Source organism: Manis javanica, chromosome 11, assembly GCF_040802235.1.
Source record: "Manis javanica isolate MJ-LG chromosome 11, MJ_LKY, whole genome shotgun sequence".
Lineage (NCBI taxonomy): Eukaryota > Metazoa > Chordata > Mammalia > Pholidota > Manidae > Manis > Manis javanica.
Window position 1 is genome coordinate 94,480,544 of NC_133166.1, and position 15,344 is coordinate 94,495,887.

The 15,344-nt window shown below is 38.1% G+C and overlaps 1 protein-coding gene across 2 annotated transcripts in view; it reads right to left on the reverse strand.

Annotated features, from left to right (window-relative positions):
• Positions 1 to 235: 235 nt before the first annotated feature.
• Positions 236 to 15,344, reverse strand: part of KCNK2 (potassium two pore domain channel subfamily K member 2) — a 127,638-nt gene continuing 112,529 nt past the window's right edge. For both annotated transcript variants that reach the window (XM_073216922.1, XM_017650883.3), the window contains exon 7: positions 236 to 3,865. In XM_073216922.1, the coding sequence (XP_073073023.1) occupies positions 3,548 to 3,865 (318 nt within the window). In that variant the 3' untranslated portion in view covers positions 236 to 3,547. The remainder of the gene's footprint in view (positions 3,866 to 15,344) is intronic.

Consider the following 15,344-nt stretch of genomic DNA (forward strand, 5'->3'; position numbering starts at 1 on the left):
GGATAGTTGAGATCTGGGTGGGGAAGCCGAAGCTGGATAAACCTTTGAGACGGGGTGGGATGAAGGAAGCACAGAGAGCTGAAGTTTTCCCCTTACTAAGACAACCACACTAAGTTACTCTCAGAAGTCCCTATCAGGTTACTCCACACCACCTCAGAACTGACACATGGGCTTGTGCAAGTCGGTGAGTTTTACTATAAAGGGGCATTTAAGTAAACTCATGCTGAAGCAAAAGTCATATATTAATTTTAATGGAGTTATGAATAATCAAATAGAGACATCTTCTACTTTATACAAAAGCAAATTTATACTCACATTTTAAGAAGGAATGCAAACCACAAATAAATTATGATTTTACTAGAACAGCAAACATTTTTTTTTAAAGGAAAACAGAATTAAAAGGTGATCGAGGCCTCCAGTTCTTAGGTGTGAATAGCTACTCAAGTTTTCAGAATGTCTAAATTTGTTTTTGTTTTTTGGTATTCTAGAATCTCCCTTAGTCTGTTGGAACTTAACAGCCTTAAAAATCAAAGAATGCTACAGACTAGTTTTCAAAGTGAGTTGCAGTTTGGTCTTGCTTATATGTCAAATGTCACTTAGAAGTTGAGAAAGAAACAAAGCCCTGTACAACGCTCCCATTTCTTTGAAGACCAAGACGCAAATTATGAAATTCCTCTTGGTTTAGAAGTTTCACTTTTTCCTGTATTGCAAGAATGAATATTGCTGGCAAAGGGGTATGTGACATGAACTATGTAGCAAGGTATATAGATTTATGTAGGAAATTGAAAGAACTCCAAAATAATTACTTTTATATTTAATAGCTACAAGGTGGATAGAAAGCCTTGTGTAGAATCCATGTCGAAGATTTCAGATCAGAGTTCCTAATCCTTGCTGGTTCCAGTAATCTAGTACAAGCGAGGCAAAGCTACTCACTTCTAAACTGGTCCAGTGAAAAAACAAATGCAGGAGAAAATTCTAGACTTTGTCAAAATCTTTATCCGTGTCTGTCCACAAGAAATAAAATAAAGCTAGAGAAAACAAAATTGATATAATATGCATGCCTTCTTAGATTTTCCCTAGTCCTAAGGATAACATTGTTGACCAGTTTTAGGATATTTATTGAATATTTAGGAGCTGGAAAATGAATAAATAAGTTTATGTAAGATTCTGACAAGGTATGCAGTCCAAATATTTGGGGTGTGAGGTCTAGACAATTGCTGACAACTACCTTTTTTAGTCTCCAACACTGCCAGAATGTTTGACTGTTTTTTTCTTACAGACAGGTGCCTGTGTTTGGCATATTACATAGTGTCAAGGCAAGGTCTAACAATGATAAAATAAAGATATTGATATATCACAACTTGGTAGGAACAATCTTGAGTTTATACACTTTTTAAAACATCATATTTCAAATATTCAGGATATTTACTTTTGTTACATTCACCAAGAAGAACATTCTGCCTGTATTTAACAATGGTAGGTATGCTGCCTCAAAAATATTTCTTGAATATTGTGAATAAAGGAGCCACAAAAACTCACCATGAAAAGTGACCTCTGGAGTTCTACTTAGCCAGAATCAGATCTAAATTCTCAGCAGCAAGCAGGAGACTCAGAAAATGCTGACTTTAATTATAAATTTTATTTATCAATACAATTCACAGTTTATACATGGTGCATTCCACCATACGACCTTTCAGAACAGTTGAGGAAAATGGGTGTAGCTTTCTTTCTAAAAGAGCCTGACTTCCTAAAATTTTGGTTAGAATTTTTTGTTTATAAAAGTACCTTCAACAAGTTAGCTGAATATTTAAATTTCTAGCTTAAATTTAAACTTTGGAAAATAAGCATCTATTTTTTATTTTTTTTTCCTTAAGATCCTGGGTTTATTTTTTAAGACCCTAATCTGAATGTCATTTATTCAGATACCACACCTACCCACCCAACCCAACAGTAAAAGAAATGTTTTACAATTATATTTAGGGAAATCATTTTCTTTCTGCATTTTAAAAATTGTATATACAATGTACAGCAGATCTATGTATGAAAACAAAAGAAAGAGTAGCAATCTACTAGGTGCCTTCACTGAATTTCTGAATCTTGGAAACATCCAGAGAGTTACAGGATATGAAATTAAACTAAGAAGGATCACCAGCCTTTTCTATCTTCAAAAAAAACCCTCAAGATTTAAATTGTGCTATAACAGCTTTTTCTCTAATATGAAAGATGAATTATATCTGCAATCTGCATTTTTCCATGTGCAAAATCACAGTGATCCCAGTTTCAACTGCTCTCACAGTCATAACTCCAAAGGTACACCCATGGAAGGCTAGGACAATGCCCATCTCTGACTGTGTATCACCTCCTCTCATTGGGCAAAAGTCATCCAGGGGAAGAAAATCATATAAGCCTTTCATGTATCAAAAAGCAAATAGGTGCTGGCAGTATAATGTTTCTTAGCGAGTGCTTGTGACACATTGTTTTTCTATCTTCTTTTCGTCAGAATGGTAATTCACACCAATTGTCTGAAGTTACCTCCATTAATGTCCATTTTTAACATTTTCTTCTGTCAGATCATTGATAGAATATATGTATATGATATTCATATATATATATATATATATATATATATATATATATGAATTTTCTTCTCCCACCTTGAAAACATGTTTAATTATTAATAAATGGTAAATTCCAAATACTGCCAGGACAAAAGGGACTGTTTGGGAGCCACCAATTTTATTGGCCTGGCAAATAATTACACTGTAAATATGTACCATTGGTACCTGAGTCAAATAAATACTCAGAGGGGCCATGTTTGCACCTCATTTCTCTGCAGTGCCTTTAACGCTAGGGTTTCTCAGTGTTGCTTCGATGTCCATCTAATTTGGCATCTATTCCTTCTTTGAGTGTCATCACTTCAGCCATTTTACACACTGTTTACAGCAAAGTATGGTATTCAAATAGGAGTTGTGGGGTAAAGGGCTGCAGAGGTGAGCCTAGGGGTGGGGTGGGGAAGGAGAAACTGCACATTAGCTAGAGAGGTTCTTCATAAGATATCCTCATAAGATAAGGCACTGACAGAAAATTTCTTAGGTAAAAGGCTGCATAAGAATTTCTTGCCATTTACAAAAAGAAATGTTGTCCTCCATATATGGTCCATATCTAGGCTCAGTTAGGTAGACCCTGAAAAGTTAAGGACTGATCCCTCGAAGCTACATTATTACCAGAAACCACTGTAATTCATTCTGAGGCCTTATGGCACATTGGGAAAAGGGGAAGGAAAACAGTCTGGGCACAAAAAGGCATCAGACCTTGCTTGGTTGATTCCACTCATCAAAGAAAGTGGACCATTCAACAAGCATAATCAAGATAGTGCTGGCTTAGAATTCCGAATTCTCTTGATGTAGATGGCCGTGATGGGTGTGGCTATTATTTTTCCCCCTTTGGAGCTCATGCACAAATTTTTAAATGCTACCAGCAACAGTCATAAAAACTATATAGAAGTCCTCACCTATGGCTATGCCTAAGGCTCTTCAAAGAGAGAGGGCTATTTAATGTTCTCAATGACAGCAATTTCCTCCCCTGCACAGTGTGGCGTCAATCCATTCAAATAGATACTTTCAGTTTTCAGTAAGGGAGGCAAGACATCCCTCTCGCTGGCTAGGTGGTTCACTGACAGGGTCCTCCTGCATGGAGTCAGCTCCTGGTTGTGGTTCCCAGCCAGTTCTGCAGAGAGCTTCCGCTTAATGGAGGTGGCGCGCTGGAACTTGTCATAAATCTCCACACTCAACCGCCTCCTGGTTTCCTTGAATTCGGCCGTGACGTTGGCTGTCCACTCAGCAGCATGGGCTCTGAACTCTCCCACCTGGAGCAGACACGCAGGGAAAAGGCAGAGAGATAACCACGTGACAGTTAGCATTTTGTGTGCACTGCATTTTCGTGTTTCAAAATGAAGATCATAGCCTTTGTAATACTGGAGGTCTGAGAATTGACAAAATTATACAAGTTGTGCAGAGCAAGATTCCCCTTAGATACATATGGCTCTAAAAATGATAAATTCAAACACTCTAAACCTAATTATATTAGAGGTACTAGATAGGATTGTTTTTTTGTACCTCGGACCTGTCATCTCAACTTGCAATGCTCAAAAAGGCCATCTCTAGCTTTTTAAGGCTGTGATTTTTTTTCTTCCCCATCTGTAATTTCAGGAAGTATTTGAATGTAGAAAAGGCGATAAGACATAAACTCAGCAGCAAGATAGAGTAAAAGTCTGGAACATGAGCCCAGGTGAGCCGGTTGGTTCTGAAAGAGGGGTGCTGTTTGCTTGGGGTGTAAACCCAGGTTTTAAGAGACCAGAAATGGTATGTGCAAGAACTTTGTATCCATCTGCATGTTGGTCTTTTAGGAATTCTCTCTTTACCAAAGAAGCAATACAATATTTTGTTTCCGCTTTCAGGGAAAGCAAAGGAATGGAAACTGGCAAGTGCATTTTGAGGCCCATTTGGAGAACGATTTAAGTCCAAGGAGTAGTTTCTCAGTGAATGTTTGTAGCATGAGTGAAATTGCTCAAGCTGTTCGAGCTGCCGTTCCCTCAGCTGCAGAACAGGCATTCTCACAGCGCGCACCTCACAGGCCGGCCGGCTCGTGTGCTCTGCCAACTGCAAGAGCTGCTGATGTATTTCTCACTGTGTCCTTGTCTTTTGAAGGCTAAAGAAAAAAATTTTCAAAGTCCTCAGTTGGTGCATAATGTGTTCTCTGAGCTCTTTGAAATCACATCGGCACTTTTGTGACTTAAAATAGAACAAGGACCAGTCCCATGGGAAAGTTTATAATCCTCTTCTTAACCAGCTAGGATTTAATAATCTGGACTATGCCCTAGAATAATCTCCAAATGTGGAATAATTCCCTTTTCCTTCTATGGCTAGTGCTTCTGCTTCCAGCCGAGGGAGACCCGCTTTTTGGACGTGACATGGGCTCTTTACCTCACATGCAAATAACTGCAGCTCTGGGTTTTGTTTTGTTTTGTTAAGTCTTTGATTTTTGTTTTAAACTTTGATATGGGATATGTAAATGCTGGTTTCAGCTATGGTCTGAATGTTTGTGCTCGCCCCGTACCCCCAACACCCCCCGCCAAATTCATATGTTTGGCACATCAGTCCTGTCATCTTAGCTTCTGATGCTACAGAAAGACAGTCTCTAGTTTTTTAAGATTTTGTGATTTTTTTCTTCCCCCATCTGTAATTTCAGTAAGTATTTGAAGGTAGAAAAGGCAGTAAGACATAAACGCAGCCTCAAGATGGAGTAAAAGCCTGGAACATGAGGCCAGATGAGCTGGTTGGTTCTGAAAGAGCAATGCTGTTTGCTTGGGGTGTAAACCCAGGTTTTAAGAGGCCAATACCTTTACCAATAGCAAAGGTAATGGTATTAGTAGGTGGGGCTTTGGGAAATGCTTAAGTCATAAGGGTGGCACCCCCATGAATGGGACTAGTGCCTTACAGAAGAGGCTCCGAGGCCCCTGGCCCCTCCAGCAAGTGAGGACCCAGCAGGCGTTCTGACTGTGAACTAGGAAGAGAGCTTTCACCCACCCATGCTAGGGCATGGTCCTGGACTTCCGGCCCCCACAACTGTGAGAAATAAACATTTGCCATTTATAAGCTACCCACTCTGTGGTGTTTTGTTATAGCAGCCTGTACGGGCTAAATCAGTTTCTAAATATAGGTACTAAAGATATGAATTATAAGAGGGGCTATATATGTTATATATATTTCAGTATGATGTATACATTTACTGGGGTAGTCAGAGATGTGTGTACAAAAAACAGAATGGAAACCATGCAAATATCCTCAAGGGGTGGCACACGGCAGATAAACTCCACCTCATCATTCATAACCATATGTACACACACATTTGATTTTAAATGTGTTTTATTTTAAAAAGGCCTCTAATTTCCTACTTGCATTGTCCTAACAAGAAGTGATTGCTTGTTATCTGGATCTGGTTCTGAAAAAAGCAAAACTGGAAAAATGAGAGTGGTGTGGCACACATAATTGGCAAGGTCAACCATTCCTTAATCACTGAGGCAATTTAGAGGGAACTTGCAAGAAAGAGGTGCTAAAATTTAGAGCAATTAACCTGAAGATACTTACTGTTCCCATGAAGGACCCTGTCCAACTGTACTTAGATATAGAAGAGATTGTTGAATGTTTAATTCTGCTTTTGGGGCTTCTGGTTACAAAAGCATAGACAGCATTGATCGGAGGTGGGAAATGCTGATGCACTCCATACACAGATAGAAATAAACAACCCCAACAGTTCATGTTATTTTTCTGTTTACCCAGTTGTCTTTCTAGACTAATAGACTAAGAATCTCTCTAGACTAAGAGTTCCTGAGTTCAGAGTCCATATTGTACTCATTGGTGTATCTAAAACCTCTAGATCGGGTACAGAGAAGGTACTCAGTAGAGTTATTAAGTTGCATTGAATTAAAACATGGACACTATCTGTAAAATTTTGAAATAATATTTTTAATATAAAAAGTTAAGATTCTGTTGTCTCTCCAGCAGTTTCAATTTATTTTTAAAGACTTATAATTGAAGCATGTTTAAAGATTGCACTCAAATTCAAAAAGAAAACCTGCTTAATATGGCTTTGGACAAAATATTTTCCAGTTAAATTCTCCTGGCTTACACTGCAAGCAGATAATCCTGAACAGGATGAAAGTTGCAGTTTAAAATAAACAATAATTATGAATGAAAAACAAAAAATTCCATCTGACCTTTACACCTGCCTTAGCAATGATTTTATGAAAAAGGGACTAACCTGTTCCATTGGTGAAGTCATAATTTTCTAAATATAAAAAAGAGCAAATACTAATATATTTCTTTCTATGATGAGGTTTTCCAAGCAGTCATGTTAATAAAATAAACATTAAAGAATCTACATTTTTGTTTAAATAAGTGTCTGTGAAAAGTACAAGAATTAGCTACTGTATTCCATTTCATTATAACAACTCTATGGGAAAGATTCTGTTATTTCCCCAATTTCATAAAAAAAGAAACCAAAGCTAGACAGGTTAAAAAACTTAAGACAACAGCAAGTACATATTGGAGCCAGGATTCAAATATGGAGCTCTGTTTCCAGCATATTTTTATGCCTCACCAGTGAATTCTATTCCCTGTGATTCGCCAGTGAATTATTAATTCTGAGGACTAATCATCTTTTGGAAGAGTGCAAGGCAAATTCACATGATATGGAAATCCATCCTATAACAGATTATATGAGGGTGAGGGCAGACTGCCATAATTTCCTAAAGATACTGGAAAAAAATGAAAATTAATGAACTAGGACTACTTATCTAAGCCAATAATGGTGTCTGTTCCCTCTGAATTGTGCGTTTATCTTTCTTTCATCCTTCATGATACTGGACTGAAGGAAAAGAGCTGTTCAAACTCAGTTTGAAAAGAAAAGGAAAAAATAAAGAGAGAAAAATAAAGGACAGTCTCTCAACACCCAAACCAAGGCCACCAAAATAAAGAAAAATTACTTATTCCCATCTGAAAAAAAAAAATCCTGACCTTATATTATTGTCTACAGTGATATATTCATTATAATCAAATAACACAGTGTCCTAAAGAACACACTCCTACCTTTTAACGGGGATGAAATTGTATATTCAAACTCTGACAATGCTTTTCTGTTTTCAAAGAAATTAAAAGTTAAGATCCTGACAATATTATATTTATATAAATAAAAATTTTCTTGATTGAACTGTTAGTACTGTGACATTCTGGATAATTAAAGTTAATCCTTGTGCATGTAAAGAAATCCTTACACATTCAAACATTCTTGTTTCATTGGACTAATCATCTTTCAGTAGTTTAGTCAAATAGTATCTCATCTCCCTAAAACTAAGCAATCTGCACCACTTAGTAACAAAGCCGAGGACCCAAAACGAGCCAAAAATAACTCTAAAGCATCACAGTGGATGTTCCTGCAGCTCATGCACTTGGCTAGAAGACATCTTCCTTTGGATTCCATGTATTCTTCACTTTCCCCAAGTTCTCACAGCCCAGGTGATCTGATTTATAAGAAAAGGAAGAAAACGGAGTGCTGCAGTCACTTGCCCTCTAAACTGCTGGAACTGTCACCCATGTCACTAAATTCAATGGACCAATTCTCTGTCCTTATTTTGCCTGATCGTCACAGCTGCAAATGACTTTGCTGACCACTTTTTCCTATTAGTCTGCTCTTTGTTGTCAAATCAGCACACTCGCACAGTGTTGTCTTACCACTCAGGCAAATTCTCTATCAATTTTGCAGGCTTATTTTCTTTTACTTTCTCTCCTTAACTACCATTGTTCCTCAGAGTCCTTTTTCTCTCATGCTCCCTAGATGATCATGTTGTTCCCACTGTTTCAGTTACCATCTATTTGATGACAACTCCCAATCCACATTTCTAGGTCTAATCTATCTACTGAATTCTGTTGTTTATATAACTTACTGCTTATTAAACATCTTCACTTTAGATGACTCCCAGGCATCTCAAAAACAGCATATCTTCAAGTGAAATAATGTTAACTTCTCAAATCTGTTCTTATTTAATTGATTATTGCAGTGAATAGCACCATTAACCACTCAGTTTCCCAAGTTGAACTTAAATATAATCTTTTATTCTTCCTCTCACTCTATTTTACATCAAATCAACCCTGAGTTAACCTCTTTTTTGGTCAATTCCTTTCACTTCTTTCCATTCCCATTGTCAAAACTGCAGTCTTGTCTACCACTGTCTCCTCTGGGTTCCTTCAGCAGCCTCCTGACCAGGCTTGCTGACTTAAGACCTTCCCCCTCAAATGCCTTCTCCACACAGTAGCCAGAGTGTCCCCTAATAAACACAAAATGATCAAGGACTGTCCCTTGCACAAAACCACTCAACTGATTTCTGTTTCACCTAGGATAAAGTCCAATGTTCTAGACTCTACTACTGTTTCAGCCTGTATTTTAATCACTATCCCTCTCAAAGCCTACCCTGGGGGCCATCCTGAACATTTCTTTTTCTTAGAACAGCCACTGTTTTGCCTTCATTCATTCATTACTTATTATTCTCTATGTCCACAATACTGTTTCCCAGTCCTTCTCTGGTATATTTCCTAAACATCCTCACGGAGCCATTCCCTGTCCCCTAGACTACATCAGGGCTATTTGCTCTTGGCATCTACAGTAGTCCGTACTTCCCTCATCACAATTTATTACAACTGCTAGTTTAATTGCTCTCCTGGCTGCATGACAGTAGAGAGAATTATCTTCCATATCCTAGTCACTATTCCCAGAACCTAGTAGACTGTCCACAGTGGGAATTCAGTAAGTGTTTGTTGGATGAATGAATGAATGAATGAATAAATGAATGAACTAATGAATGGCAGATAAATCAATCATGTTTTGGATACATGCTTCAGTAACAAGTCTGCTTCTTGATTGACGCTGATCAGTTAACCCTGTTCCTCTCAGGGGAAGATGCAAGAAGGTCTTTTCGTAGTAAAGGTTCAAAATGTGTTTCATCAAACCTCTTAAGTCTTTGTAGAACTTCCTCATAATTCTAGGAAGTCTATGATGCTCCTCAGGTCTCATCCTCAAAAGTGAAAAACATCACACCTGTTGTATCCTTTAGGTCAAAATTCCTTTTCTTTCTCTTCTCCTTACCAGCCCCTAACCTTTTTCATTATTCTCACTACTTTGCATGACAATGTCTGCCTAGGCTTATCCCAGAGCCAGGGCTTCACCCAGAACCTGGGCTTCATCATCCTTATGGAATGTAGCATTTAAGTTGAAGAAAGATTATCACTTGCACTTCAGAAGAATCGCTAACATGTTCATCAGCAACTATGAACATTTAAGTTTCTAATAGCTTTTCAAGACAGCCAAGTCTCAAAGATTATAGAGGCCCAGTATTTGCCTTCCCAAGTGGTTCCAAACCCTATAGACCTAAAGTTCTCCAAGGTATCTCAAATAATACCAAGAAGGCTCTTGGAATGGTATAGCAACATACTTTAAAAACAATCACTTGCTACATTCTAATCCTTTTAGGGCAATCTTCCTAAATTGCATAAGATTGATACGCTGGCCTAAGAGACATGAAAATGTACTAATCTACGAACTTGCAATTTTTGAAGTTTACAGGAAGCTCATTTATAACCATAAGGAGTATGTATTATTCATTGACCCCAATTAACCAAGACTGGAGATTCCTTGAGAGTAAAGATCACTGCCCTATTTCTTATCAAGCTCACCTTATCCTTCCCACTCACTCCACATTCTAGCATCTTTGACAGTGCTTTCAGCAATATACTAAGTTTAGTCTTCCCCACTAGATGGTAAGTTTAATGGCAGAGACGATGCATTCTATTTATTTCTTCTCTGCATAAAAGTACCCAATATGGTAATTTGAATAAACTAAATGCCTGCATACTTTCTGACTGCCTAGTGAGAAATCTGTCACTGTTGACTGGCACAGCCGTCTTCCAGCACACGTTCAGGGACCCTCACAGGAAGCTGTTATTTTCATATGTTCTATATTAGTGTGAGTATAGCCTGAAGAGAAAACAATTTATAAACCAACTTTAGTAATCACAACAGTGTACATATCCTTTGATAAATGTCAATCATTCATAGAAATTTATTCTGGGCAAGAATTTCCACTAAAGGAAAAATTAAGTAAGTAGATATTCTCTGAAACATATTTATAAATCTTATAATAGTACCTGTACAGATTCAGTGCATAGCATACCCAGCCCTTAATAAACCTTGTAAGTGACGTTGATGATAAACTTTGTGAGGGCAGAGTTCTTAATGGAATGCTATTTATTTGTCCAATATATGTATCAGAATCAGACAGCAATTGCCACTGAAAGTCTTTTGTACCCAGGTATTAAAGAAAAAAACATAAAGGAATTCAAATTTTCTTTCTCTCAAAGGCCTTTCCCCCAATCATCTCCCTTGGGTTTCTACTTCCCCATTCTTATTACATGTGCAAGGCCATTTTTTTTGCAGTCCTACAATCTTTGCTGGTCATTTTCTCCCTACACATCTTATCCTGCCTTTTCTAATTTTCTGTTCTAATTGGCTTTACTTTCTGTTCTCACGTATACTCAACTATGAATAATGATCACTCCCTACAAACAAGCCAGTCCCGCTCACAGAGTGATAACTGATGAGGAATTTCTATCTGAAACTCTGTAAGGACTTTCCCAATTACAAGAGCCAACTCAAGTATTGGATAATACTTGGAAAAGCTGCAGATTTTCTTAGATCTGCACGTATGTGCAGATCTAACCTTTGATGTGGTCAGTGACATGGATAGACTTTATCATTAAGTGATGTCTTCCAAAGAATCTAAAGCAAAGCTAAGCACTGAGTATTTAATGTCCATTAAGTAATTTTCTCTACCAGGAATACAACTAAAGAGATTTTCCTTGTCTTTGACCAATGCTTCTGTCTGTCCCTTTTGACAGTGGGATTTTAATTTATTTTTCTCAGTGCTCAGATGCTCTTATGACTTAATGACTTGAAGAACGTTAAATATTAAAAGCAGGTAGCTGAGTTGAAAAGATCCCTTTGGTTAAATTTGTAAAAATAATTTGAAGCCTACTTTGCATTCCAAAGGTTGCCTAGACTATAATTCCTGACAATTATTATTAATTCACCTTCTGAGTATTGACATTTCTTTGTGTTGTTGAACTGTACTTTTAAAAAGAACAATTCAAATTATTCTCTTTATGGACCAGGTAAAAAAAAAATAACTGAAAGGATTACTAAGTGTCACATTATCTTGACAGAATAGTACATGATGTTTTTTGCTGGTTTTCAGAAAAGTATATGTAATATTCATAAGGTCTCTTTAATCTAAACTATTTTGTTTAGTTAGCAATTTCTCTGCTTCTTAATACCACATATATTAACATAATTGTGTAAAGATGAATAGTTTTAATAAAAACAATGTCAAGAAAAATAACACTATAATTAATACCATGATTTTAAATATCTTTCTTCTAAAAATGTTAAAGTATTATATACAATGTTAGCTACTACTTTAATGAGGAGGTGGGGCTGCAAAATCAAACATTCACTGATTGTAGAATAAACTCAGCTTCTTTTTGCCTTTGTGTCATTGAACACCCTTCAAATTCTCCCCACTCGTCTGGCACTGGAGTTACTTCAACAATCCATAATATGGAGCTCATCCAACTTATACAACATTTTATTGTATTTTAGAGATGGGAATATTAAAATTTATAAAACAATATAAAATAATTGATGTACTTATAAAATTGCAAACCCTCTTACATGATTGAGTTATAGTAACTAGATATGTTTGTCAGTACCATGTGGGAACTCTGTAACGGTGGCTGACCATCGATGTATTGCTTAGGTTATTAAATGTGTATTTAATAACACCAAGTCAAAAATAAGAACTGAGTGAAAGGATGGACTGAAACTTTAAAAGCATTCTCCACAAAGTATACTGATTGTATATTTAATAAAATCAAAACATTTAATGATATTTCTAATAGTTGTTCACCTAGAACAAAAGGGCATTCATGGTCCTGCAGGAATACAACACCTATCCACTAAACAATAGTTTTGCTGCCTTTCCTTGTCTTTCCCTTTCCCTCCTAAGCAAGTCAGCCCCAGAGCTCTTAGGTGGAGCGCAACTAGGGACACATCAGTGTGGCAGGTTTGGGGAAGGTGCCATGGTGCCAGCGTGGGGTGTCAGAGGCGGACCAGCATGAGGGAGGCACCCGCACAAGGGGTAGCCCAGTGTGGGGTGTGGGAGCCTTAGAGGCAGAGGGGGTAGCACACACAGGGAGCCCTAGCGTGTAGAGCTGGGGACCAAGCAAGGTTGGGGGGGCATCTCTGCAGGGTTGCCACAGAGTGGCATCAGTGGCTGTCCAAGACTGGCTCCTTACAAGGAGCTTGATCAAATAATAGAGTAAGAGTAACAGGAATCAGGGATCTCACTGTAAGAGAGAGGAATTATAGATGTTAAAAAGCAAAAGATTAGAAGGGATTCCTGTGTTTGGTTGTCATTGAAGGTTTAGTATGAACTCATGTCTTTTTTTCTGCATTATTTAAAATTGAGGTATAATTCACATATTAGTTTCAGGTGCACACGATTTTATATTTACATATACTGCAATATGATCACTACAAGAAGTCAACATCCTCACAGGTTGCAAGATATATAGGTAGATATGAATTAAGTACAGTCTTAGGCATATGCATGAATATGAAATATATTCCTTAAGTCCACTCAGAGGGTCTAGGTGCACCGACAATCCCATTAGCAAAGAGCATCCACATCTTTGTTTCTACATACCATTATTCTGGGGCTAGTGCAGAGAAATTATAAATTGACCCTGAAACATCTTATTTGCCAGAAAGTAAAGAATTGCTCAAAGAATGATGAGAATATGCCAAAAAAACACAGAAGACAGCTTGAAGGGGCTCCCAGTGAACAGCTAAGACTGGGACAAATTGAGGATCAAAACAAATGATAATCATAACAGAGTACAATTCACTGATTACAGCAGAAACCCATGAGTCTGTAGGGACATTAATAAATAGATAACTGAGAGTGTGATGAGGAAAGGGACAATCATAAAATCCCAAAGTACCTCCCCACAATATACATTAATTGCACAGGGAGAAGTCTGGCAGCCACTATTTTATGTCCCACATGTAATGGGACCAATCAAAATTGTGTGCTAAGAGGATGCAATGAGAAGAGCTTTCTTGTGTGTTATTTAGATTTCTGTTGGGTGTCTATCACTGACCCACTTAAAGAAACATGTAATAGTCATGGTTAAAAGTCAGCGTTGAAGTTCACTGATAATGGTGTCCTTTGCAATTTTTAACCTGAAATGAAGAATTTTAAACTTAACTTAGAAGTATACATGGACAGACCTCACTTCTCAAAATACTTTCAGGAAGTTCACACGCAAAATGTTTGAAGCCCACCGTTCTGGCCCTGTGGTTTGTAACGGTGGTCCTGGGCAGCAGTGACAAAAGGTTTTTTCTCCCCATCCACTCCCTTCTCTTCCTGCAGAAACAGAAGCTGTGGCACACTTCTTTATTCTCCATCTCATCCTTTGTCTTCCTCTATCCCAGAGTTCTAAGGAGAGAATGTCAATATTTTGTACCCTGTAACGTGATTGATTTAGGAAGCATTACCCAACCAGTGGTATATGAATCTCTTCGGGGGCTATGCAAATCTCTTACAACTTGATATATATTATGAGGATTTGTGCATTTTTTTTTAACTGGGAAAGGGAATCAGAACACTTAAACTTTCAGTGTGTGTGACCCAATAAAGGATGTGAATCCCTGCTGGTGAAGTAAATTCAACACTACTGCTTATAGGCGATTCTCCATTTCTAAAAGTGGAAGGCCATTCAAAGCACAGTATAGGCATATTCCACTGTCAAATAAATGTTCCAGGAGCCAAGTGAATTTTTGGGTGTCACAGGAGCTTGGCAGATAACAGAGAAGAGGACGGTAGAAGGTGGTATGGGAGAGTGCCCTAAAATTCAAACAAGGCATGTCATGACACAAAGGCCCGCTGCAATGGGTTGGGAGGAAAGCTGCCCCTCTAATGGTGCTTCCTGGGTGAGATGGACAAATAATTTCACAAATAAATGCATAATGACAAATCAGGACTAAGTGCAGTGATGCCAAATTAAGGGATGTGATAACAGCTTATAAGGAAGAGGAATAATTTAGATGGGAGGGGTCAGATGGGAGGTCTGGAGAGAGGTGACACTTGATCTGTGATCCAGGTGCTCTCTGTACTTAGCAAAGTGATGGTTATGGAGAAAAGCAGTCAAGGCCAGGGCATAGCTCAGGGGAGGGGAAGGGGCCCACGTGAAAAAGAGCTTGGTGCCTTCAGAGAACAGAAGAAGGCCCCTGTGGCACAGTTCTAATAAATTCTCAGTCTGAGAACAAAGTTCAGAGACAACTGAAGAATTTAAGCAGAGCATAAAATGACCAGGCTTGGGTTTTGGTTTCTGAGCATGTACCACATGTGTTGACAAGAAATCCTGGGAATACAGAGAAAAGAACAGGACTTCTACTTGCATTGGTCTTTATCAAGCTGCTGCGAGTATTGACTATGTGGAATGACACTATGCCCTTACTTAGTCCCTATGGTCCACGAAGGAAGAGCAGGTTGATGGTGGGCAGGTTATCATTTTCTATGAAAATCAAGGGAAAATGTTTTATAGCTTCCAGGGCTAATTAAATCCATCTCTGATCAGGTGCATCACCAGAACAGCTGTCAGTGCAAGTCACAGAGG